At 48.3% G+C, this 25718-nt stretch overlaps 1 protein-coding gene across 4 annotated transcripts in view; it reads right to left on the bottom strand.

The window, feature by feature from the left end:
• LOC130487435 (protein Aster-B) overlaps positions 1 to 25718 on the bottom strand; it is a 100879-nt gene that overhangs the window by 39813 nt on the left and 35348 nt on the right. For 3 of the 4 annotated variants that reach the window (XM_056860930.1, XM_056860931.1, XM_056860933.1), the window contains exon 2: positions 9076 to 9286. In XM_056860930.1, coding sequence (XP_056716908.1) covers positions 9076 to 9286 — 211 coding nt within the window. Of the gene's footprint in view, positions 1 to 9075; positions 9287 to 22565; positions 22629 to 25718 lie in introns of those variants that run through there. The other variant, XM_056860932.1, reaches the window with a different exon arrangement.

The raw sequence follows: 25718 nt of genomic DNA, 5'->3' as shown, positions 1-25718 counted from the left end.
TTTCGACACAGAGAGAACATCTCCTCCTGCTGCCGCCTGGCTTGTGGCTTTCCGACTCGATTCTGGATGCTCATTTTACACCAAAAGAACGAGGCTTCCCCCACCCCCTTGCTCTTTCAAAGAGATTGTACAGGGGGCGGGGGGGGGGGTCAGACCAAGGAAGAGAAGAAGCAGAGGAGCAGCAGGAGGGTACCAAAAGAAAGAGAGAGTCAGGTTCTTACTTTGATCAGGTTTAATCTGTCATACTGAAAAAAGAAAAAAAATCGTGAAACGTTAGAATGGAAAGAAAAGGAAATGAAATATATAGGAAATATGGGGCGGGGGGATGTTTGCACAGTGGGGCAAAGGCAGGAACTACAGACTAGCAGAGTACAAAGCTATGCTGGCAGTTGGGGAAAACTATCCACTATACCGTTGCGCACGGTTCTACAGCTGGGCAGCAAGTCCAAGTGGGTAGAGCCTCTGCCAATAGGGTGGTCAACCTCCAGGTAACAGCAGAAGATCTCCCGCTATTACAACTGATCTCCAGCCTACAGAGATCAGTTCACCTGGAGAAAATGGCCGCTTTGGCAATTGGACTCTATGGCATTGAAGTCCCTCCCCTCCCCAAACCCCGCCCTCCTCAGGCTCTGCCCAAAAAAACCTCGCGCTGGTGGTGAAGTGTGATCTGGCAGCCCTCTCTGCCAAGGTCATGCATTGTAAGTTCTAGCTTGGACAGGGATCTCCAGCAAGTTTGTCGGGGGAACTGTTATCTCGGGATAACTCCTTCATTACCCTTGCTTCAGCCCTCCAGTTGGTTAAGCCTTTGAAAGGCAAACTGGAGTTTCCAGCAAGTTGGAGGCAAAGCATGGGAAGACAGGGGCCTCTTCACTGCTCTCCTTTCGGCCTGGAATAACCGCTCACGGAAACAACTAGGAAGGCCGCCATCTTTACAATGCTTGGGGGTGGAATGCAGAGTCCCCGGGTGACCTCAGAAGTAGATGGGAACAGTCTGAGCTACAAATTAGGAAGCCCCTAGTTCAAACCTTGCATCTGCCACAAGCACCAGGCGGCTTGAGGCAAGCTGTCCTCTCTAAGCCTCAGCCTCCCATCCACAGTGCAGGGATGATGGCAAAACACTTTGTAGGGCTGTCGCAAGGATTACGAGATAATGTACGTGAAATGCTGTACGGCTTGAAAGCCCTTCACAACTGTGATGGGCTCCCACTGTTGGCATCTGTACTCTCAATCAGCCGTCCGCTTCAGCACCAAAGGACTTCGTGTTTCTACTGTCCATACCACCAACTCAGCTTTCTCCCTCCATGAGCTGACAGAGCTGGTGGCACACAAATGGCACCCCCAGCTACTGAAGAGTGGAAGTGTGTGCCACGTGCTGCATGGGGAGAAGCTGCCAGCTCAGGAAAGCAATCTTGACTCGGCCTCTGGAGCTCCCTCAACTATCTGTCAACCGTTCCCAGGTCAGGCATGCCTAACTCTTCAACTGCCAATTCACTTGCTTAGCTGAGACACTCTTAAGGGTTAAGTTCATAAGAAGAGCCTTGTTAGAGCAGACCAGGGAATCATCTTATCATAAGAGCATAAGAGCCTTGTTAGAGCAGACCAGGGAATCATCTTATCATAAGAACACAAGAAGACCCCTGCTAGAGCAGACCTGTGATTCATCTTATAAGAACATAAGAGCCCTGCTGGATCAAACCAGTGGTCCACCTTATCATAAGAGCATGAGAAGAGCCCTGCTGGATCAGACCAGTGATTCATCTTCTCATAAGAACATAAGAAGAGCCCTGCTAGAGCAGACCTGTGATTCATCTTATAAGAACATACCCCACCTACAACTGGCCCAGCACTTTAGCTAATAAACGTCCACCCATGCGTACACAGAAACATACAGGAGTTTTCCAAGGACAATTTAGAACTGCCCAGGCAGCCGGTGAATTTTGGAGTCAGCAGGACTGTAGTGGTATGCACGCTCGTTAAGCATGCATTCTTCATCTGGGCACACAGCGCATGCATGCTGTGGCAGCCCAGATTTGCGCTCTTTTTGTGACTGGACACACACACATTTGGACAACCCCTTCTTCCACCTCCTGGCAAATAACCACAGTCAGCCTGGGCCCAGTTCATCCAGTCCATGTTATCTGGGACTTTTCAGGCAGGAAAGCGCCACTCCCCTCTTGCTACCGAGGAAGCAGAGTTATACGCTGACCAGAAGGAAGATCTTTATTTATTTACTATTTCAATTTAATTTATAGCCCGCCCTCCCCAGGCCACACCCAAGAGGACGGCTGAGCCATTTTGAGGACTGCAGGAGCATGAGAGCAAATGAAGAGCTGATCTGTGCCACAATGTATTTATTGAAAAAATAAACTGGTTTTCTAAAGTCTGTCTTTCTTTCTTTCTTTCTTTCTTTCTTTCTTTCTTTCTTTCTTTCTTTTTTTCCCACTTCAGAATGGCACACATTTCTTGTGAGAGTTACACAAATCCAATTTAGAACTGCACATTTGGCACAGAACTGCACGTTAAGAAATAAGGACACACGAAGCTGCCTTATACTGAATCAGACCCTTGGTCCATCAAGGTTAGTATTGTCTACTCTGACTGGCAGCGGCTCTCCGGGGTCTCAGGCAGAGAAACTTTAATCTCAACTCCTTCCTGATCCTTTTAACTGGCGATGCCGGGGAATGAACCTGGGACCTCCTGTATGACAAGCGGATGCTCTGCCACTGAGCCACAGGCCCTCTGCTGCGGGCTGACGCTGCAGGCACCCCCAAAACATTTCACACAGGAGCCTTCTTCATCCCCGCTTCCCTTCTGCGAAGATTCACAAGGCCGTTACAACCGCATGCCTGATACGCTGTCCAAATAGGACGATGCGATTGGCTGCCTCAGGGACACACCGGAGTGTGAAATGCATACAGCGGAGCGCACAAAACACTTCTGCGTCCCAGACAAATATTTGGAAAACTCAGCTGGCGAGGGAGCTCCCTCGGGTGGCAAAACCGCGTCATGACCACACACAAAATAAGGGAAGCGAGGATTGAAAGCAGGGGAAGTGCCACTGTAAAAGTGCCAAAACTCACGGGCTGGCAGTGGTTTCAAACCACAGACCGTACACCCTTATGGCTGTTACCGCACTAGGTATTCCCAGTGATGTATTAAGGGTTTGAAAATGTTATAAAAAACATCGCTTTAAAAGGGTTTTTGGATGCCATGGCTAGAAAATGGTTGGAAGACGTCTTCACAGCTAAAGAGGCCAAACAAAGTGCGAACAGTATTTTTTATAACAGTTTCAAACTCTTAATACATCGGTGGGAACACACAGAAAGTGCGAACAGTATTTTTTATGACATTTTCAAACGCTTAATACATCGCTGGGAATACCTAGTGCGGTAACAGCCTATGTTTGGGAGAGCAGCACATCTGGGTTTGGTGCATTTTCTTACAAAGTCAAACTCTTCTTAGACTCATTTCAGATCCCGGACCCAAAGTGAGACTTCGAAAAGTGTGTGCAGCACCACATTATGGGATAAGGGTGGACAGTGAGATGGCCACTGCAATGGGAAAACCACACGGGCCCAACTTTTCGGCTGGGTCCCTGGCAGAGGCCCAGGAGACTCCTTCTGGTCAAGGAACAGCAAAAAATCTGAAGAGGGCAGCCGGGTTCTCAAAGGAAAAGGAGGCTGTTAGTCCAAAGGGTGGCCCTGGACTGCTCTTCCTGTGCTCTGATGTCCCACGGGCCTTAACCATGACCTAAAGGGAAAATGCCTTCTTCCAGGATCAAAACAGAGGCTCTGTGCTCTGTCTGATACACCCAGAAATTTTGAACAGAACGGGGACGTGAGCCAGGTACAAGGAAGAGCTTCCTCTCTGCCTCAGTTTCAAACGACAATAACAACAAATACCCTTTGCACTAGTGCATAAGAAAGGCCCTGCTGGATCAGACCAAGGTCCATCAAGTCCAGCAGTCTGTTCACATAGGAGGAGCCAACCAGGTCCTCTAGGAAGCCCACAAACAAGACAACTGCGGCAGCAACATCCTGCCTGTGTTCCAAAGCACCTCAGATAATAGGCATGCTCCTCTGATTGGGGAGAGAATAGGTCTGCATCGTGACTAGTATCCATGTTTACTAGTAGCCATGGATAGCCCTCTCCTCCATGAACATGTCCACTCCCCTCTTAAAGCCTTCCAAGTTGGCAGCCATCACCACATCCTGGGGCAGGGAGTTCCGCAGTTTACCTATGCAAAGCATGGATAAGGGCCAGTCACAGCCAACAATGCAATTTGGGTGGGGGGTGGGGGATCAGTAACAAACTGGGACATGGGGCATGGGTATAGGAAATGGGAGAATGACTTGAGTGCGCACCTTAATTCTCCACAGCAGACTCCCCTCAGAAGGGAGTCTGTTGAAGCAGAAGCAGCAAAACCTGTAAAATCCATATATTTATTCCTCTGCCTCCTTACAAGCAGCTTGGCTTCTTTTGGATATTTGGATTTTGCCCTTGTGATGACTTTGCTGGTTAAGCCATGAAGTTTGTTTGGATGTACGTACACTCTGCCCTCAATTTATCGCCCTCGTGATCAGTTTTTCTAGGAATTGCTTGCGACTCCTAAATAGCCAAGCCCTGACTTGGATGGCCCAGGCTAGATCTCGGAAGCTAAGCAGGCTTAGCCCTGGTTAGTATTTGGATGGGAGACCACTAAGCAAGTCCAGGGTCACAATTCAAAGGCAGACAACGGCCAACCACCTGTATTTGTCTCCTGCCTTGAAAACCCTACGGGATCACCGTAAATCTGCTGTGAATTGACGGCGCTTTCCACCACCACATAGCCACACAGTCAGAGTATAGTAAAACTTCCCAAATGCGCTCTTCCCCAAGTTTAAAGAAGTTTGAGGCCAAGGGAGGTGCTCCCATTTCTTTTCAAAAGGCACTTCATTTGGGGGGGGGGGTGTCACACCTGACTAGTAAGTCAGCACAACAACAACAACAACAACATCATATAATGAAGACAAATAACACATGGCCTCTGGACACACGGCCTCTTGAACCACTTCAAGAGATGGACCCCATTTGTTGCTCCAACCTACAGCTGAAAAATACGAAGGTAAGATTCATAAAAGAGTCTCAGGTGTCTTTTACGAGTAAGATGAAAAGATGCTGTAAAATGATACCAGGCTGTAAAATGAGAGCCAGCGCGGTGTGGTGGTTAGAAGCAACGGACTCTGATCTGGAGAACTGGGTTTGATTCCCCACTCCTCCACATGAAGCCTACTGGGTGACCTTGGGCTAGTTCTCTCCGAACTCTCTCAGCCCCACCTACCGCACAAGGTGCCTGTTGTGGGGAGGGGAAGGGAAGGCGATTGTAAGCCACTTTGAGAAGCCTTAAAGTTAGAGAAAATCGGGGTATAAAAACCAACTCTTCTTCCTCTTCTTCTAGAACAGTTAAGTCAAGGGACTGATTCATACATTCACCTGGCCCCCAATTCATATGACTGCAGACCACCACCACCTACCGTAAACTGGGCATAAATAAAACTTTTGTGTGATTTTCCCCTTTTGAAACAAATGGGTGCGGGGAGATCGCACAACTCAGATCTGTGTGCAAACTGCACAACTGCAAAGCTCTTGATGGCATGCTGCTTTCCGTGATTAATGGACCCCCTCCCCTCACAACTAGATGAGCACATGACCCCAAGCAAGGTCAATGCTGAAAGAGGCTGGAAACACGAGAATGCATTCTTTAGCACTAACAGCTCCGCCTCTCTTCCAAATAGAGATGCCAACGAGATACAGCTGTATCCTGTCCATCGCAAGCACACTCCTCTGCCACATCTCGGGGTGGAAAACAACGACGACAACTCCAGGACCAGCAGCTGTAGCTATTACCTTTCATGCAGAGCCCAGGAATTCCCAGGATTCTTTGGGAAACGAGTCTCTAGCCTGGGTGTGGCTGGGGGGGGGGAGTATATGTGTTAATAGCTGGGTTTCTTTGAGGTCACTGGATTTTGGCTATTCTTGCAAACGTGGTAAGACATTGTGGACAACAGCCCAGCAAACGCAGCAGCAAACACATCATTTCCAGCATCCCCCGAAAAAGACCTTATGATAGGTCTCGACCTGAAGGGATCTTCCAAGTTTTCCTGAGGAACTGCTGTTAAGCTGTGAATCTCAAGCATTAAGACAGCTACAGAAGGGAGGCTGGGACGCATCCTTGCTGGGGATTGAACCTGGGACCTTCTGCATGCCAAGCCGATGCTCTACCACTGAGCCACAGCCCCTGAGTAAGGGTTCTTACTCGGATCTACGCAAGAACGTCCAGGCACTGCCAGGGACTTCAAGGGAAACCCAGTTTGCACGGCTCAAAAGCGTGTGAATGAAGGAGGGGGAAGAGAAACGATCATCAACATTCCCTTGGAAACGACTGGGAGAATGTCGGAGGGGGTTGGGTGGGTGGAGGGACGACTTCACAACAGCACACGGATGGAACCGGAGACTGATTCTACAGTAAGGTGGATCGGAGAACAGAAAGAAGGCTTACTTTAGAGAGGCGCTTGTGTGCAAATAAAAGTGTAGAAAAAGCATGCAGAAAAGGGGAAAAAAATTAAATTAAACTTGCAATTCAGGAGAAGAAAAAGTCAAACAGAACAGGAAATATCCCTTTCACCGCTCAAAGGGGTCCGGAACAAATGGTCTGTTTCTTTGTCTGCTGAATTTAGCCCTAAACTCCTCTCCCCTGCCCAACTGGGCACCCATGATAGCAACAGGAAAGCCAACTTTAAATCCCTACATGGCTTGGGACTGGGGTATATAAAGGACCGTCTTCTCCCATATGTTCCTGGCCAGGAATGAAGATCACAGGGAGAGACCCTCCTGAATGTCCAATCAATCAAAGGAACTTGCTTGGTGGGTACATGAGAGAGGGCCTTTTTATTGGGAGCCCCACGATTATGGAACAACCTCCCCAAGGATATGCGTGCCAGGCCCTTTCACTTTCGATCTTTAGGAGGCAGCTGAGGACAGTTTTATTTAGGACCACACGTGGTTAAGTTTACGAGCAGTCCTAAGTCGTTATTTTAAATGTTGGGTTTTATGTTTTGAATGTATTCTACTGTATGTGTTTTATCTATGATGTAAGCTGCCTTGGGCTCCAGGAAGAAAGGCAGCTGATAAATGTTTTAAATAAATAATAAATAAAATAAAAATAAGCTTCCATAACCAACAGTAGAATCATACAATCGTAGAGTTGGAAGGGGCCATACAGGCCATCTAGACCAACCGCCTGCTCAATGAAGGATCAGCCTAGAGCATCCCTGACAAGTGCTTGTCCAGCCTCTGCTTAAAGACTGCCAGTGAAGTTGGTGTTTCCCCTCTGCCCAGAGGAGAAAGGAACTTGATCTCTGTGTCAGTGGCTGACGGTATCACTCTTCATAGAGGCTGCTGATGGCAGAATCGCAGTCAATAGAATAGGTATATTTTAGGGGTACTGAAAGTTACTGTCCACTACAAACAACACGGCAGCTTGTTTTGGGGCGTCTGACATTGTAACAAGGGTAGCTGTCTAGGACTCCAGTGAACACTTCATCTTTGCAAATTAAATCCCCATAAGCAATTTCCCCCCCCCCCCCCAGGAAGCTTCAACTACCTGCTGTAATATCCTGCTCTGTTCATTCATGGCACAGAGATCCAGATTTTATAAGGCCCTGCTGACTAAAGCAATAAGACAAGAGAACTTAAAAAAAAAAATACAAACAGCCTGGTTCCGTAAGGTATATCACAATTCTTCTCACGAACACCGATTATAATAAATTCTCTCTCAGGGGCAACTGCGGTGTTCCACGAAGTCTAATAAATCCTGCAGCTCTGCTGACTGAAGAACTGTCTTTGGTGAAAGAAAACAAGCCTCTTCTGTAAAACGTGGGCCCAGCAATTTTCAGCCAGCATGATCCATGGTCCAGACTGTGGCAGTGCGGAGAGCACACATTTGACCAGTGCTCTGCCAGATTGAAGACCGAATCAGGTTTAAGGTTTTAGTACTGACTTTTAAAGCCCTAAACAGTCGGGGATTGTCCTACCTGCGGGGACCACCTCTCCCGTTATGTCCCCCGAACGTCTGGCTGCCCTCAACCAGGACCAGGGCTTTTTCGGCTCTGGCCCCGACCTGGTGGAACGCTCTCTCAAGTGAGATCCAGGCCCTGAGGCACTTCAATCAATTCTGCAAGGCCTCCCTTCTCCTTCCTCCCCCACTCCTTTTTACTGCTGGGATGTATAAATAAATTGAAGGGCGTGGTTTGTTTTAATTGACGTTTTAACTAATTTATGTATTGTATTGATTGTAAGGGTGTAATAATGTTGTAAGCCGCTCTGAGACTGATTTGTTGGGACAGAGCGACCTAGAAGTCTAATATTTTTTTTTATTACTATTATTATATAGCGTCCACAGAGCCACAATAATGTAGCTTGAGATGCCAGGTGGGTTCAAGACTTCATTAGGGCTAGAAAATTGCCATGCGGCCTTATTCTTGGCCTGCGCTGTGACCCCTGTGCGGAGGCAGAAGGTACAGGAGACAGAGGTTTTCAAACTTTCTACCTTCAAGAATCTTTTCTTTTTCTTTTTTTCAAAATTAACCTGCCATCTTCCAAGGAACCTTCTTTACACTGCATGGGATATACTTGTTTCATGCAGAGCCCCGGCCAAGCTTGCTGAAAATTACCACTTGTTCCTCGCCCCCTTCTAATCTGCAACTAAAATAATCTAGTCTATATAATTTAGAAACCCGGTAATTGCTATCGTCTGTTTTCTGGAATAGACACAAGTGCTAAAGAAAGGGACTTTCACAGTCAAAAGGGGCAGTCCACAGAAGCCTTTATAAGTTTCCCAGGACCATCAATTTCTAGAATGGGCACAGACCAGGATGCAAGCGCATAATCAGGCACCACCCAGTTATTTGGTTAGCAGAGGAGAAAGTTGGGAAAAAGCTGCTTAAAGAACAAAGTCAGTTGAAGACAGCAGGGGAAGAGGAAGCGCTACAGTGGCAGTCCGTCTCCTAATGCCAAAGGGTAAACAACTGGGCTCACCTTGGAGTTCTTGGCCCCACTACGACCGGACTGCGAGGAGCTGCTACGCTGCACGCCTTGCTCCGGCGTGGAAGGGGATTTGTCTGAAGAGTGGTCCGAGCCTTTTTCCACCATGGCGTCTCCTTGCGGGTCCTGTGGCGTCGGGGACCGGGAGCGTTTGCGAAGGATAGGGGAGCAGGCGGGAGTGCTGCGGTTCGAGTTACTGGCAGTGCTGGAGGCGGGAGGGGGGAAAAGAGAGAAGAGTCAACAATCCGCAAGAGGAACGTCACGAAAATACAGGTATAACATGATGCTTATGGCAGGCCATCTGTGGAGCACAAGGCATAGAAGTTCTCAAATTTGGATTCCTGAAGGAAAGGTTTCAGTCCTGTGTGCGAGTCCCAAAACTGGGACGCCCCAAAGCTGGGTGACTCCCAAAGGAGGCGCCTGGGGGAGTGAAAGGGCTCCCACCGCCAGCTTGCATCACTTAAGAGTGGGGTTGCCAACCTCCAGGTACTAGCTGGAGATCTGTTGCTATTACAACTGATCTCCAGTCGACAGAGATCAGTTCACCTAGAGAAAATGGTCACTGTGGCAACTGGACTCTATGGCATTGAAGTCCCTCCCCTTCCCAAACCCCGCCCTCCTCAGGCTCCGCCCCAAAAACCTCCCGCCGGTGGTGAAGAGGGACCTGGTAACCCTATTTAAGAGGGATTCAATTAATCTTCCTTACTTTGATCTACCCAGATTGGTTTACATCAAGAAGCTGCTGGGAAAAAAGATCAGTAGGTCCTAACTGTGTCCAGCAAACCCAAACTTGACTCTGCATTACTTCTTTTGCCTTCATCTGCAGTTGGCAAATACATGTTTGATGATTCCTTTGCAATTATGTGTGTTAATCCCAACCTGACCCATCGTTAGGGTTGCCAACCTCCAGGTACTAGCTGAAGATCTCCTGCTGTTACAACTGATCTCCAGCTACGGTTGCCAGGTCCCTCTTCACTACTGGCAGGAGGTTTTTGGGCGGAGCCTGAGGAGGGCAGGGTTTGAGGAAGGGAGGGACCTCAATGCCATAGAGTCCAATTGCCAAAGCGGCCATTTTCTCTAGGGGAACTGATCTCTATCGGCTGGGGATACCTTGTATTAGTGGGAGATCTCCAGCTACTACCTGGAGGTTGGCAACCCTATCTCCAACCGACAGATCAGTTCACCTGGAGAAAATGGCCATTTTGGCAATTGGACTCTATGGCATTGAAGTCTCTCCCCTCCCCAAACCCTGCCCTCCTCAGGCTCTGCCCCAAAAATCTCCAGGTATTTCCCAACCCAGAGCTGGCAACCCTACCCATCGACAGTTTTGGGTAAAAAATCACCATGCTGTATTTAGCAAGGTACCAACGGTTAGGGTAGTTGCAAGGATTTACTTCCTTTGACATTTATTGTCTGTTGGATGTACCCTCCCTCTCTGTTTAAAAAAAAATGGTGATGTTATCATTGCCTCAACTCTATCAGTCACCTGATTCCACAGAAGGGTAACTGAAAGCCGGTCAGCCAATGCCTGGGGAGCTACACAGAGACCTTTTGTGAGCTGGGGTGGCAGACATTTCTGGCTGCTTAATGACATGAGTGTGTGTTGAAAACAGGCCAGGACATCAAGTGATGATTTGGTTGGGTGACTGAGCCAGAACCACAGGCAGAACTTTTGTACCACCCGAACGCAATCCATTATAATGAAGCCAGTTTGCACACTCAGCTGCCAATATTCAAGTTCAGAGAAACCCAGCAGTGGAGGAGAAGAAGAGTTGGTTTTTATACCCCGCTCTTTTCTACCTTTAAGGAGTCTCAAACCGGCTTACAATCACCTTCCCTTCCCCTGCAGCTAAGGGATGCTTTCCTTGTAGAGCATCTGTTTGGCATGCAGAAGGTCCCAGGTTCAATCTCAAGTTAAAGGGACTAGGCAAGTAGTTGATATGGAAGACCTCCGCCTGAGACCCTGGAGAGCCACTGCTGGTCTGAGTAGACAATACTGACTTTGATGGACAGAAGGTCCGATTCAGTAGAAGGCAGCTTCATGTGTTCATGTTGACACACAACTCTCAAGTTGATTCAGCATTTCCGCTCAACAACCAAAGAAGTCAGCAGTAACATACCCGTTCAGGGCATGTGGCACGGCAATTCTTATTTGCCTGCCTTAGCCACAGCCACCGCCCCCCACCCCATCTCTTTCAAAAACCTTTGCTGTTCCTGCTTCAATCCCAGAGTTTTGAATCCGACCCAAGAACAACCATGACAAATGCCTTCTGCTGTTCCCATAGCAACCAGGGCTTGCAAAAGAACCAGGAATCCACGCTTGAAATGACAAAACGGCTTGACCCACTTCGGGGGGAAAAATTATAATAATGCTTTATGAGTCCGGCTGGCCGGAGGCGGTCCAGGACCCCAGATAACCTCCTGCCTGCACTCACCAGAAGCTTTTGTAGACACAACACCACCAAGGTTACACCGTGGACAATCTCTGTGAAACAACTTTTAAGTTCAAGGATCTGGGGTAAAATTGCAAAGATTCCGGCTTTTGCAAAAGAGAAAACAAGTTCCTAGCTATCATGATGACAAGGTAAAGCTGGAAATCCAGGCCTTCAGGCACACCCCCATTAAATGAAACTGGAGAGCCTTATTTCAAACCTACTTCTTAATGAGCATATTTTACATGTTATTAGCACTATCTACAACATCGGGAGGGAGGATAGTACGGTGCAGACCCGATCTTGTCAGAGCTGCCAAGTACCGACCCTGCTTCGCTTCCAAGACCACCAAGCATGGCTCTACAGAGGAAGACAACAACAAACCATCTCTACTTCTCACATGCCTGGAAACCCCCCTTGCTGGGGTCGCCATAAGTCAGTTGCGACTTGACAGCACTCATAGAATCATAGAGTTGGAAGGGGGTCATCTAGACCAACCCCCTGCATAGCGTGGCCAACCTTCAAGTACTAGCTGGAGATTACCTGCTATTACAACTGATCTCCAGGGAATAGAGTTCACCTAGAGATCAGTTGTAATAGCAGGTAATCTCCAGCTAGTACTTGAAGGTTGGCCACCTGGATAAAATAACCGCTTTGGCCATTGGACACTATGGCATTGAAGTCCCTCCCCTCCCCAAACTCCGCCCTCCTCAGGCTTTGCCCAAAAATCCTCCCGCCGGTGGTGAAGAGGGACCTGGACACCCTACCACTGCACAATGCAGGACATTGACAACTACCTCCCCTACACACACACCCAGTGACCCCTACATGCCCAGAAGATGGCCAAGATGCCCTCCCTCTCATCATCTGCTTAAGGTCATAGAATAAGCATTGCTGACAGATGGCCATCTAGCCTCTGCTTAAAAATCTCCAGGGAAGGAGAACTCACCACCTCCCGAGGAAGCCTGTTCCACTCAGGAACCACTCTAACTGTTAGAAAATTCTTCCTAATGTCTAGACGGAAACTCTTTTGATTTAATTTCAACCTGTTGGTTCTGGTCTGACCTTCTGAGGCACTTATGTACATAACTACAAAGTCACAAAGCAGGAAGCAAATTTTTGAATCCCCACCCCAAAATCTTTCTTACTATTTTATATCTTATGAAACTTACCCACACTGGTGGTGTGACAATATCTGGGTCAGAATTTGAAATTTGACATCATTGCAGCATCTCTGATACCATTTTCTTCTGCATACCTGTGACTGCCATCTACCGAACACTAGCGCATGTCTATCAATACGCTTACTCAGCTGGCAAGATATAATCTTGCTATACCAGACCTAAGAACTTTTCTTATACAATTATGAGCATCGTTGTGTGTGTGTGTGGGGGGGGGGGGTCACACTTCTGTTGACAAATAACTAGAGCTCTTACATTTACATGCAAAATATACAGAGATCACAGGTAGCAGCCTCCTGATCTATTAGAGAATTTTTTTAAGATGAGAGGAAACACTGAAAGCAGGCAGCGTGGATCTGCCTGCATGCATGCCAGCTCGAAGGGTCTGGTTTTCGGGTCAGACCGGATATGGGATGTCCAGAAAAGGGATACTCTACCTGTATGTAGGTATAGGAAAGAGGTAAAGTTGGAACTTACTGATGGGGATGGGTATATTCTGTGATTCTGGGCAAGTATAAAAAGCACAAATTTCAATTTCTGGACAATCACAGCTACCATGTTCATTCATATATAGATTTATATTACTTTATCATTTCTCATGCTTGTGGAGAAAAACTTGTAAGTATGCGGCAAGACATTTAAAGATCTATTGCTAGCTCAGGAGCAAGAACGTGGTTGGATAGTTCCACTGGTGATGGGAAAAGGACCTCACACCTTTCTTGCCTTTGTGACAGAAAAATGTACCCACGCTGAGCGTGTGTGCACAATTGGCACAGCTTGTGGCATTTAGCCATTGTGCCCAGAATTTTGGAGTACAAACAGCTCCGGTAAGAGACCTCCAAAGCTGAAATGCATGAGCACCTTCAAGTCAAAGCAACATACACCGAGGACCCTTGACAATCACCTGTACACATGCAGGCACACATGCCCACACACAGAAAAAGCCAGCCCTGCACGTTCATGGGAACCAGATAATTCCCATAATCTACCTGTACATTTTCATTCTATTCTGCTTTCAAGGCCGTCAGGGTGGCATGCATTCTGTTTCGTCCTCACAACAATCTTGTAATGTAGGTTAGGCTGAGAGAAACTGGCCCAGGGTCATCCAGTGAGGTAAAGCCCAAGCTTGTGCCTGAAGAAGGATTCTGTGTCTCATAAAAGATGGCTAGTCTTCTGACATTATTTGTTCCAACATGGGGGGAAGTGAACCAGCTGAAAAACCTTGAACCTCACTGCAAAGGATGGCAAATTTAAAGCCCGTAACAAAGTTCTACCATAAAAAGGCAGAACAACGAAGCCTGACAACCTTTTAAGAGATTCCAGTAATAGTTAACTGTAGTATTTTCTTTTTCCAATGGTGGCCAACAATTCAGAACAGGAAATAAAGATCAAAATAAAATAATAAATAAATGAATGAATAAACTAGGATAAAGTTTTGCAAAAAAAAAAAAATCCCTCTCATAAGAACATAAGCTGAATCAGACCAAGGCCCATCAAGTCCAGCAGTCTGCTCACACAGTGGCCAAACACGTGCCTCCAGGAAGCCCCCAAACAAGACTGCAGCAGCAATGTCCTGCCTGTGTTCCAAAGCACCTAATATAATAGGCATGCTCCTCTGATCCTGGAGAGAATAGGTATGCATCATGACTCGTATCCATTTTTACTAGAAGCCATGAATCCATGAGCATGTCCACTCTCCTCTTAAAGCCTTCCAAGTTGGTGGCCATCATCACATCCTGGGGTAGGGAGTTCCACAATTCCTCCCTCTCCCCCCCCCCCCTCTCTATATATATATGGCATTGCAAAATGCCAGCCTGTCACTTTTACAATTAACAAGGATTACAAACCAATACGTTCAAGTTCCTGGAAGGTTACAGCAATATACTACATCATGATGGGTGTCAATTTGTATGCTAACATGGAGGGGTTCCAGGTTTGTAGTTAAATGGCTTGGTTTGCACATTTCCCCATAATTGCTGGTTCTGGAGTGAAACACTGGGAGCCGCCGTGCCCTTTTCAAGGAGCTCAAAGAATCTGCAGGGAAACATTCTCATTTCGAAGGCCGCAGCCTTCCTGACCAAGGGCAGCCATCGACTCCAGGGACATCCCTCTAACATCACACAGCCTTAATTTGGAGGACAACATATAACTCTTATCTGATCTTCCTGTCCTGCTCTTGGCTTGTATCACTCTCCTGAGAATCCAACCTCTGTGTTCCAAAACCTGCCCTGTGGCCCCTGGTGCAATGCTGAAAAATCAACTCCTGCTGAAAAAAATCTCCACTAAGATGGTGTGGTGTCATGGTTAGAGTGTTGGGACCCAGGATCTGGGAGACCCAGGTTCGAATTCCGCTCTGCCACGAAGCTTGCTGGGTGACCTCAGGCCAACTGCCACCACCTCGAGGACCCCGATCGGGTACAAAAGCAGCCTAAAAACGTTTTAAATACAATACATCATACGCTCTCAGCTGAACCTACCTCACAGGGTTGTTGTGAGGATAAAGTGGAGGAGAAGAGTACAACCCAATGCACTTTATGTCCCCAGTGGAGACAAAGATGGGGTATAAATGAAAATAACAATAGTGACTACAATAATAATGGCTTTTAACACCTCTCGATGTTGTTATTCACTCATTGACATATTAGGCTGGATCCAGACAAAGTTTCACAATAGTAGAAGGGAACTTTCCTTCCTCCTCCCTTCCCACTGATCTCCACAAAAAAAGCCTAGTCCCAGGGGAGAAGGCCCCCCCCAAGGAATGATATAATGGGGGTCTGCAGGAAGAAGGGAAAATAGGTGGATACAATAGTCTGGATCCAACCCATCATCTCTCTCAACTCACTGAAAGCCACAGAGGCAAGAATCTAGTGTGAGCAAGACGAAGAAGAGGAGGAGGAGGAGGAGGAGGAGGATAAGAAGAAGAAGAGTTGGTTTTTATATGCCGACTTTCTCTACCACTTAAGGGAAAATCAAACTGGCTTACAATCACCTTCCTCTCCCCACAACAGACACCCTCTGAGGTAGGTGGAGATGAAATAGCTCTAAGAGAACTGTGACTGGCTCAAGGTCACCCAGCTGGCTTCATGTGGAGGAGTCCACCGCTCCAAACCACCCCTCTTAACCACTACACCACGCTGGCTCTCCCTTGGAAGTCTGCTCCTCACCTGCAGAATTATCCCACGGCTGCCCCTCTGCAAGGAGTCCCCAAGGCCAGGTCTGGCATTAGATTTACTAAGCCAAGAGAATCACTGCACACCGTCACTTCCCCTGCTTGACAATTAACGCCATCACGCCTCTGGTTCTGTGATTTTTAACAAGAACTTCTGCTGGAAAAAAAGAGATTCAACAACTTGCAAAACCAGACATCTGGTGCCATCTCCGTAGTCTCGTTTGCCCGGCAACATCCAAGTGCCACTTCCTCCATTAATTCTTCCAGTGATGGGAGGACCGGTTCCTCTGGGCTTGCGCTGCTAATATTTCCTTGCTAATATTTCAAACAGCTAGATCCGACTCCAGTAGCTTTCCAGAGCCAAAGGTTAGATGCCTCATTAGATGTTTTAAAGTTATCTCTGCCACCATGAGGACTACAAGCTTGCCTTTCAAAAGCTGTGACTATCGCAATTCTTAAAAAGGGGGGGGGAAGGTCACCAACAAACCAATCCAAAGCAGATCTACTCAACCTCCGGTCCTCCAAGGCTACTGCAGTGTTGCCAGAGCTAGAGGAACAGAGTTCAGAGTTGGCCAGTCCATTAGGCACACCTAGGGCACCAGAGGTGGAAGGGTGCCCAAATTAGCCCTGTCGCTGTCCTGACTGCTCATGGTGTCGGGGTCTGCCATCATCAGTGGAAGCTCTAGGCCAGGGGTGGGGAACCTTTTTTCTGCCAAGGGCCATTTGGATATTTATAACTTCATTCGCGGTCCATACAAAATTATCAACTTAAAAATTAGCCTGCTATATTTGGTCAAACATTTAGCCAAGAGGCCGGACCGGAGACAGCTCTGAGTGTCTGCCACATAGAGCGACTCGCTTTTGAGCTCTCCTGTCCCCAGCTGGGCCCAAGAGATTCAGGCAGGGCAACATCCTTCTGAGCTAGAGATCTGCCAGGACCCATGAAGGGCCAGACCAAATGATTCTGCGGGCCTTATACGGCCCCCGGGCCTGACGTTCCCCACCCCTGCTCTAGGCAGTGCCCATCGTCTCAGTAGCATCTAGCCTGCTCCTTCTCTTCCCCCTCCATCAGGGGGCAGAGCCCTTATCTGGGGCCGTTTTTGCCTCCCAATCCAGGCCCCCCCCATTGGAAGGTGTGGCCCCCAGTAAAGGCAGGATGACTGGAAATGGCTCCCCCCCACACAGTGAGGGGTGGGGGAGGGAAATGGAGGGATCTCCAACAGGAGGGCAAAGCGGTGAACTTGTTCAGCAAGGGTGCCACAAATCCTTGGGCCAGCCTCGATGGTGTTTAGGGTTGCCAGGTCCCTCTTCGCCACCAACGGGAGGTTTTGGGGGCAGAGCCTGAGGAGGGCGGGGCTTGGGGAGGGAAGGGGCTTCAGTGCCACAGAGTCCAATTGCCAAAGCGGCCCTTTTCTCCAGGGGAACTGATCTCTATCGGCTGGAGATCAGTTGTTGTACCAGGAGATCTCCAGCTAGTACCTGGAGGCTGGCAACCCTAATGGAGTTGGATACAAAATCAAGCCTTGATGCGAAGTCTGCAATATATGCGAAGGCGGTTTCAGACCCAGAAGTGGGCAGCAGTGAACAACGAGCCAGTTCATAGTTAGGTCACTGCAACAGCGCTATGGAAATCTATATGCCTTTTTCACTCTCTTTGCCTAAGCTACCTCAGAGGGTTGTTTAGGGGAAGACCCATGGCTCAGTGATAGAGCATCTGCTTGGCATGCAGAAGGTCCCAGGTCCAATCCCCAGCATCTCCAGTTAAAGGGACTAGGCAAGTATGTGATGTGAAAGACCTTTGCCTGAGACCCTGGAGAGCCGCTGCTAGTCTTAGTAGACAATACTTTCATGGACCAAGGGTCTGGTTCCATAAAAGGCAGCTTCATGTGTTCACGTGTTGTGAAGATGAATGGAACAGGGATGAGGCAGGGTAACATTCACTAAGAGGACTGGTGGCTGCCTCCAACGTTGAGTGAATTTCCCCTGAAATACAACACTACCAATACAGAGGCAGATGTTTCCCAAACAGATATGCAGCACCGCAAAAAGAATCGGGCAGAAACGTTCTGAAGACATTACTGTCCATTTTAGACAGCATGTTCAGGAAGCTCTGACTTCTGCAGACCTTAATTTGTAAGCTATTGGCTTCTTCAAGCAGTGCAGGTGTACATACTTGGACCAACGCCTAAAATCAAAGGAACGGGAAGACACTAACTAGAATGCTTAACACAAGGGGAAACTGGAATCATAGGGTGAAAACGCATGGTCGCTTTAGCCTCCTTTATTCCCTGTTTCAGCCAAGATTCAGCCAGGATTGAACGCACGTTCGGCAAAACGCATGCGTTCGATCCTGGCTGAATCCTGGTTGAAACAGGGAATAAAGGAGGCTAAAGCGACCATGCGTTTTTGCCCATAGAGTTGGAAGGGGCCATACAGAATCAGCCTACAGCATCCCTGACAATTGGGGAAGGGGAGGTGACGACCTCCCCAGGCAGCTGATTCCACTGCTGAACTACCCTTACTGTTTTAAAAAATGTTCCTAATATGCAGCCGGTAGCTTTCTGCCCATAATTTATACCCATTACTGAAAGTCCTATCTTCTGCTGCCAACAGGAACAGCTCCCTTCCCTCCTCTAAATGACCGCCTTTCAAATACTTAAAGAGAGCTATCATGCCCTCCCAACCTCCTCTTCTCCAGACTGAACATTCCCAAGTCCCTCAGCCTTTCCTTGTAGGGCTTGGTCTCCAAGCCCTTGATCATCCTAGTCACTCTCTTTTACACCCACTCCATTCTGTCCACATGCTTTGTGAACGGAGGCCTCCAGAACTGCACACAGTGCTCCAGATGTGGCCCAACCAATGCGGTGTACAGTGAAACTATGACATCTTATGATCTGGATGCTATGTCTTTGTTGAAACACCCCAAGACCGCATTAGCCTTTTTTGCCGCTGCATCACACTGATGGCTCATATTGAGCTTACAAGAAGAAGAGTATGATGAAGACAAGTTGACAGTGCCTGAACTTAAAATAATGCAGGTCTCTCCCCAGTGTTCTTTACAAGGAAGCAAAGACCACAAGGGGGAAAAGAAGAGAGATTTGTGCCATCGCTGTGAAGCAGGAGCGATCCAACCCCTTTCCCAGCACATGAATCAAACTGTTCCTGTTCCAACCCCTTTCCCAGTACATGAATTGGAATCATAGAGTTGGAAGGGACCACCAGAGTCATCTAGTCCAACCCCCTGCACAATGCGAGAAACTCACAACTACCTCCCCCCACACACACCCAATGACCCCTACTCCATGCCCAGAAGATGGCCAAGATGCCCTCCCTCTCATCATCTGCCAAGGTCATAGAATCAGCATTGCTGACAGATGGCCATCTAGCCTCTGCTTAAAAACCTCCAGGGAAGGAGAGCTTACCACCTTCCAAGGAAGCCTGTTCCACTGAGTAACTGCTCTAACTGTTAGAAAATTCTTCCTAATGACTAGATGAAAACTCTTCTTATTTAATTTCAAACCGTTGGTTCTGGTCCGACCTTCTGGGACAACAGAAAACAACTCGGCACCCTCCTCTATGTGACAGCCCTTCAAGTACTTGAAGATGGTTTCATATCCCTTCTCAGTCTTCTCCTCTAGTTCAGGCTAAACATACTTAAACTGTTTAATTAAACTGTTCCTGTCTGTAAAATTTACACTGGCCTGAGACTTTTGGGTTTTCAGCCTCTCTGACCAAGGGTAAGTATCAACATAGAGATCAATCTAGCAACAACAGTCTCACCTCTTCTCCATACACTGGCTATAGACTACAGTTATGATGATGATAATCGTTCACCAACCTACAATACACATCTAAACACAATTCCGAATCAAAATTTATACCTAATAAAAGATGATGATGTCTAACATGAAATAGAAGAATATGTACCCCCCCACACACACACACACTTCCATCTACATACATAGCAATTGAGGCTAACAACCATAAAATATCTCTGGCATATCACAAAAATAACTGCCCTTGCAAGTAAAGGAAAATCATTAAGAACAGTGTGGGAACATCGCTACATTGCTACGTTGATCCTAGCGAATGACAGAACACAGATTTAAAAAAAATCTTATCTGGCGAATTTCCTTTGGGGAAAGGACATTAAGAGAGCTGTCCTACCTTAAAGCATGAAAGCCTGTACATCTCAAAGCGTTTCAACAAAACATTGCATTTACCTATTCTGAAATTTGCTTTAAAATAAGCGTGCATTTTCCAGAAATGGGCTAGGAAAGAGATGTCCTAGGATGGCCAAGGTAGTCAGGACTTCTGACAAGATTCTCTCCCCCTGATTGCAGAGAGATTAAGTGAGGCCACTGTGGGAATGATCACCGCATCCAGGTCTTAGCTGGACAATGGGATGATACTGGGGGAGGGGCCGTGGCTCAGTGGCAGAGTATCTGCTTGGCATGCAGAAGGTCCCAGGTTCAATCCCCGGCATCTCCAGTTAAAGGGACTAGGCAAGTAGGTCATGTGAAAGACCTCTGCCTGAGACACTAGAGAGCCGCTGCCCATCTGAGTAGTCAATACTGACTTTGATGGACCAAGGGTCTGATTCAGTACAAGGCAGCTTCGTGTGAGGAAAGGAAACCATTCTGCCCAAGCAAAAAGTTTTGCCATGTTGGAAAAGGGCGACCACATTTTCACATGCTCTGGAGGAATTTTATTGCATCTCAAGGTAATTTGGCCCACAATTCTTCAGGACTTGTCTATTAATTTATTTATCCATATTTACAGCCCGCCCTCAATTCCCAACCAAGTCTCCCTTTGCCTGGCCCATCATGAGCACATGAACACCTGAAGCTGCCTGATACTGAATCAGACCATCAAGATCCATCAAAATCAGTATTGTCTACTCAGACTGGCAGCGGCTCTCCAGGATCTCAGGCAGAGGTCTTTCACATCACCTACTTGCCTAGTCCCTTTGACTGGAGATGCCGGGGATTGAACCTGGGGCCTTCTGCATGCCAAGCAGATGCTCTACCACTGAGCCACAGCCCCTCCCCGCCTCTCGGTTTTGCCTCAAACCCTTCTACATTTCTTTGGGGCCAGGCCTGTTTATAAGTCAACTGGCCACGGCTGCTTGCAACTGCACAACGGGGACACCTTGCGCGGACAGCCGTAAGGCCTCCTTCTCCTAGTGACGAAGCAGGAGCCGGGAGGGAGATTGTCTTTCCCAAGGCAGAAAGACAGAAGGAGCACCTGACAAACCTCCCACTCGCTACCTGCGGCTCAGCAGGATCAACTTTCGCGGGCCAGCAGAAGTCACCATGATCTGCAGCACCGGGCGAGGGGGATCGACTCCATTTCCCTTTGTCAGGGGTCATCCGACACTCCTTTCAGGTCGGATCCTGGAAAGATCAATATTTCAGTGCTTCTCCCCCCCCCTCCCCTGCAGTCTCTGCGGCCCCTCCCTTTGGCGCTGCACTCACCTTCCCTTCCCCGCAGAGCACGAGCAAAGTTAAACTCTCCACACACCTACTCTTTAAGGCTCCTGAAGGCCGGTGGGTGGCAGAGGCCTGTCCCAGGACGGCACAGGCCCCTACTCTTCATTTTCAAAGACCGGATCAGGGCCAGGAGGGAGACTTTCCTCTGTCAATTTAATATCTTGCTAATAGATAAAAAAAGAAGTCATCTGGAGATTGAGCCCAAACTGTCTGAAGTTTAATTTCATCCCACAGGAGTGACGCCAAGCTCCCGAGAGCCCTCCGCTTCCCTCCGGCAGAGAGTTATTATTTTCACGCAGAAAGGGGAGCGTGCGGCATCTTTCCAGCATGGACTACAACCAGGCCAGCAAAAAGCCAGCAGATAAAGAGGAGGGAGGGAGGTAATGGGTGCAGACACACCTTCCTCTCCTGCCCATCACTCCGCCAGTGGCTGACAGTCCACCCGTAGCCCCCCACCCCTCATGAGCCTAGATGGCGGGAGGGAGCTGGCACGCTAAGCCTCCCCTCCTTTCCTGCTTTTCATCACCACGAAACAAAAGGGGGAAAAGGCCACCCCACTGAGCCACGCTGGGGGAGGGCGAGCGCGTCAGCCAGGGCGCACATGGCCGCACAAACACACCGACGACCACCCCATGACGCATGGAGAATTCGCCTTCCTTCCATCCCATTCCCTTCCTTTTGCTGGGCAAAGGCTGAAAGCATTGCGGGGAGGGAGGGGGGGTCCATCTCTTCTTCCCAGCTGGGAAGAAAAGAAAAAGATGGATGGGGGGGGGGATACCCCAGGAATCATCTCTCTTCTGGAACCAACAATCACTGCTTCGACCAACATTCAGCAGCCAACGAAGAGGGTTTCGCAGCCCTCTGGCTAGGACCGGAGGAGGAGGAGGAGGAGGAGAAACCCGGGCATCTCCGCAACATGATGTCACGCCGGCTGCTTTCATGCTCAGCCTCTTCCCCCACAGCAATGGAGAAGAGAGGCCTCCGTCAACATGGACTCCCGGATTTATTCGAGTGGGAAACCGTCTGTCTCGCTCTCCGGCATTTCCAGTCTGGTGCAAAGGCAGAGAGCGGCTCTTGCACATGTCCAAAGGAAAAAAACCAAACGCCTGCACACACACACACACACAGAGACACACACAGACACACAGAGACAGGCACAGAGAAAGAGAGAGACCGGCTGCGGACGAAGGAAGAGCAGAGCACCACTAACCTGCTAGCCATTAGGGACCAGTAGCATCAAGTGGAGTTCATTCATTCATGCAGTTGGGTGGGGGGGAAGAGGGGGGTGGGCCGGAGAGGAGGCGGAGGGGCCGTGCCCCCTCCCGGACCATCCTGAAGCCCTTCTTCCCCAGGCAGGGGGGGAGAGAGGGGGGGCTTACACCAGAAAGGAGCCCCCCCTCTCTGCGGCACCACGGAGCTGCCTGCCCGCAGCCATGGCCGAGGCCCTCCTGCGCCCTCCCCACTCCTCGGCACCAAGGAGGTCTCCCTGCCGACCCCCCCCCCCTTCTCTCCCTGCCTCTCTCGCACACGGATGCTCTCTCTCGCACACGTGCACGCGCTCTCGCGCACCCAGGGAGGCGCGGGCACGGGGGGAGCCTGCCGGCCGCCGCTTTACATAATGCAACCCTTTGGTGCGGTTGGCCCGTCTCCATCACTGGCGCTGGCCCGGAATGGGGCCGTGGGGAGGTGGGTGGGTGGGGGACAGCCCCCTCTGGGCTGAAGGCGTCAAACAGGTTGGGGGGGGGGGACATCACAGCAGGAATCCGTTCCGATGTCCTGCTGCTTCTTTGCAGCAACTTAGGGCTTCCTAAAGCGGTGGTTCTCAACCTTTTTGGTTCCATCCCCCCCCTTTCGCCATTGTTCAGAATATCATGCCCCCCCTTCCCAAGAGAGTCGAACAGTTATTCAAAACAAACTACGGTTTGACAGATGGTACATGATCTACAGGACATCACGCTTTGCTGAAGAGCGGTCCCACTCCCCACCCCCAAACCCTAAAATCCCCCCTTCTTGAGAACCCATGTTCCTCTAAAGCAGTGGTTCCCAACCTTTTTTTGACCAGGGACCACTAGGACTTTTTTGTTCGGTGCAGGGACCCCAAGGTTCAAAATAAAAATTCCAAGAATTTGAAAATAAACTTTAATCATAACTGTTAGTTAAACATTAAACTTAGAATAATATTTGAATATATTTTTATAATAGAGAACTTTTAATTGAAAATATTAATTTATTATGGGTTTATAACTTTGTTTTGCAGACCTTAATTTAGTTCTCGCGGACCCCTGGGGGTCCGTGGACCCCCGGTTGGGAACCAGTGATCTAAAGTAATACATGAGGGTATGGGGGGGGGGGATATCACTTCCTGTAGTTCAAGGGGTCGGGTCAGTTACTCTTATTCTGGCCAGTTCCTCAAAGCTGTCAATTTCACTGGTAATTTACAAACAAGAAAAAGAAGAAGAACAAGAACAAGAAGAGGAAGAAGAGTTGGTTTTTATATGCCAACTTTCTCTACCACTTAAGGGAGAATCAAACCGGCTTACAATCACCTTCCCTTCCCCTCCCCACAACAGACACCCTGTGAGGTAGGTGGGGCTGAGAGAGCTGTGACTAGCCCAAGGTCACCCAGCTGGCTTCATGTGGAAGAGTGGGGAATCAAACCCGGTTCTCCAGACTAGAGTCCACCACTCCAAACCACTGTTCTTATCCACTACACCACTCTGGCTCTCATTCCTAGTCCTGGTGCATTGGCATTCAATTTTATATTCCTAGTTCTATTGCACGGTTCATTGTATATCTTACACTGTTAGGGCTGCCAACCTCCAGGTACTAGCTGGAGATCTCCTGCTGTTACAGCTGATCTCCAGCCAATAGAGATCAGTTCCCCTGGAGAAAATGGCCGCTTTGGCCATTGGACTCTATGGAATTGAAGTCCCTCCACTCCCCAAACCCTGCTCTCCTCAGGCTCCACCCCCAAAACCTCCCACCGGTGGTGTAGAGGGACCTGGCAACCCTATATACTGTGTGTTCATGTTATTGCTAGCATTGGCCTTTAATTTTGTACTCCTAAACCAACCATATAGCTCATTTGATGCCTTATACCGTATGAGTATATGTTTATTTCCCCTGCACTCTGTAATCCTCTTTGAGTCTCAATGAGAAATGTAGGCTATAAATACGCTAAATGAATAAAAAAAATTACTCAGCAACCTAGTTATACAGTTATGCCAGGGTTCTACTGCCATTTCCCCCAGCAAACAGGTTCAATATGAAAGACAGAGGCTTGCCCTTAAATCATGGTAAAGGGCTGCACTTTGAAATGATAAAGAACGCCAAAATGCTACAATGCACAAAAGGATACATGACTGCAGAGACCTTTGGGTTTTATTTATTTAGGGTATTTTTAGCCCACTGTTCTTTGCAAAGCAGGCTTTTGGTGTAACTGAAGGGTTTTTTTATTTGTTTTAAAATTCTGAAGCTTGTCCCTTTTAAATGTCCTCTCTTTTGCTAAAGGGTTCAGTGGAAATCCTTAAATGACTGTGGAGCCACTGAAGTTCCAGCTTGGAGTTCCACTCATTTTTTTTTTTTTAAATTCCCATCACTCTTATTTAATTAGTTGTTTTTGGACTCTACATTTTCTCCCCCAATGGGGAACCAAAGTGGCTTACAATATTGGTCTCCCTTCCTCCATTCCATTTCATCCCCATAACAACAACCCTATAAGGTAGGTTAGGCCAAAAGCGAGTGAGCTCAGTGAGCTTCCATGGCAGGCAGAGCGGGGATTTGCAACAGAAACTGGTAGCAACAAAAAAACACCCTTAATACCATTGTTATCATACCATAGCATAGGAGCTGTGGCTCAGTGGTAGAGCCTCTGCTTGGCATGCAGAAGGTCCCAGGTTCAATCCCCAGCATCTCCAGTTAAAGGGACTAGGCAGGTAGGTGATGTGAAAGACCTCTGCCTGAGACCCTGGAGAGGCACTGCCAGTCTGAGTAGACAATACTGACTTTGATGGACCAGGGGTCTGATTCAGTATAAGGCAGCTTCATGTGTCCATGTGTTCACTTCTGGCTAATCTAGTAATCTGATGTTGTGTGCTGTTTCAAGGTGTTGGAAACATTTTAAAAATAACCCGAGCCTGGCTCTTTCCCTTTCCTATCAACTATGCACAATGGAGACCTGACTGATTGGCAAGTTTAGATACTAACAGTGCAACCTATCAACTTAACTGGGCTTAGAAGGGTGCTAGTCTTGACCTGGATGGCCCAGGCTAGCCCCAGATTGTCGGATATCAGAAACTAAGCAGGGTCAGCCCGGGGTTAGAACTTGGATGTGAGACCACTGAGGGAAGTTCCTGGTCGCTGT

This window comes from Euleptes europaea, chromosome 14 (assembly GCF_029931775.1).
Source record: "Euleptes europaea isolate rEulEur1 chromosome 14, rEulEur1.hap1, whole genome shotgun sequence".
Taxonomy (NCBI): domain Eukaryota; kingdom Metazoa; phylum Chordata; class Lepidosauria; order Squamata; family Sphaerodactylidae; genus Euleptes; species Euleptes europaea.
Note: the sequence above shows the minus strand (reverse complement) of the source record. Positions and strands in the feature narration are given on the sequence as shown.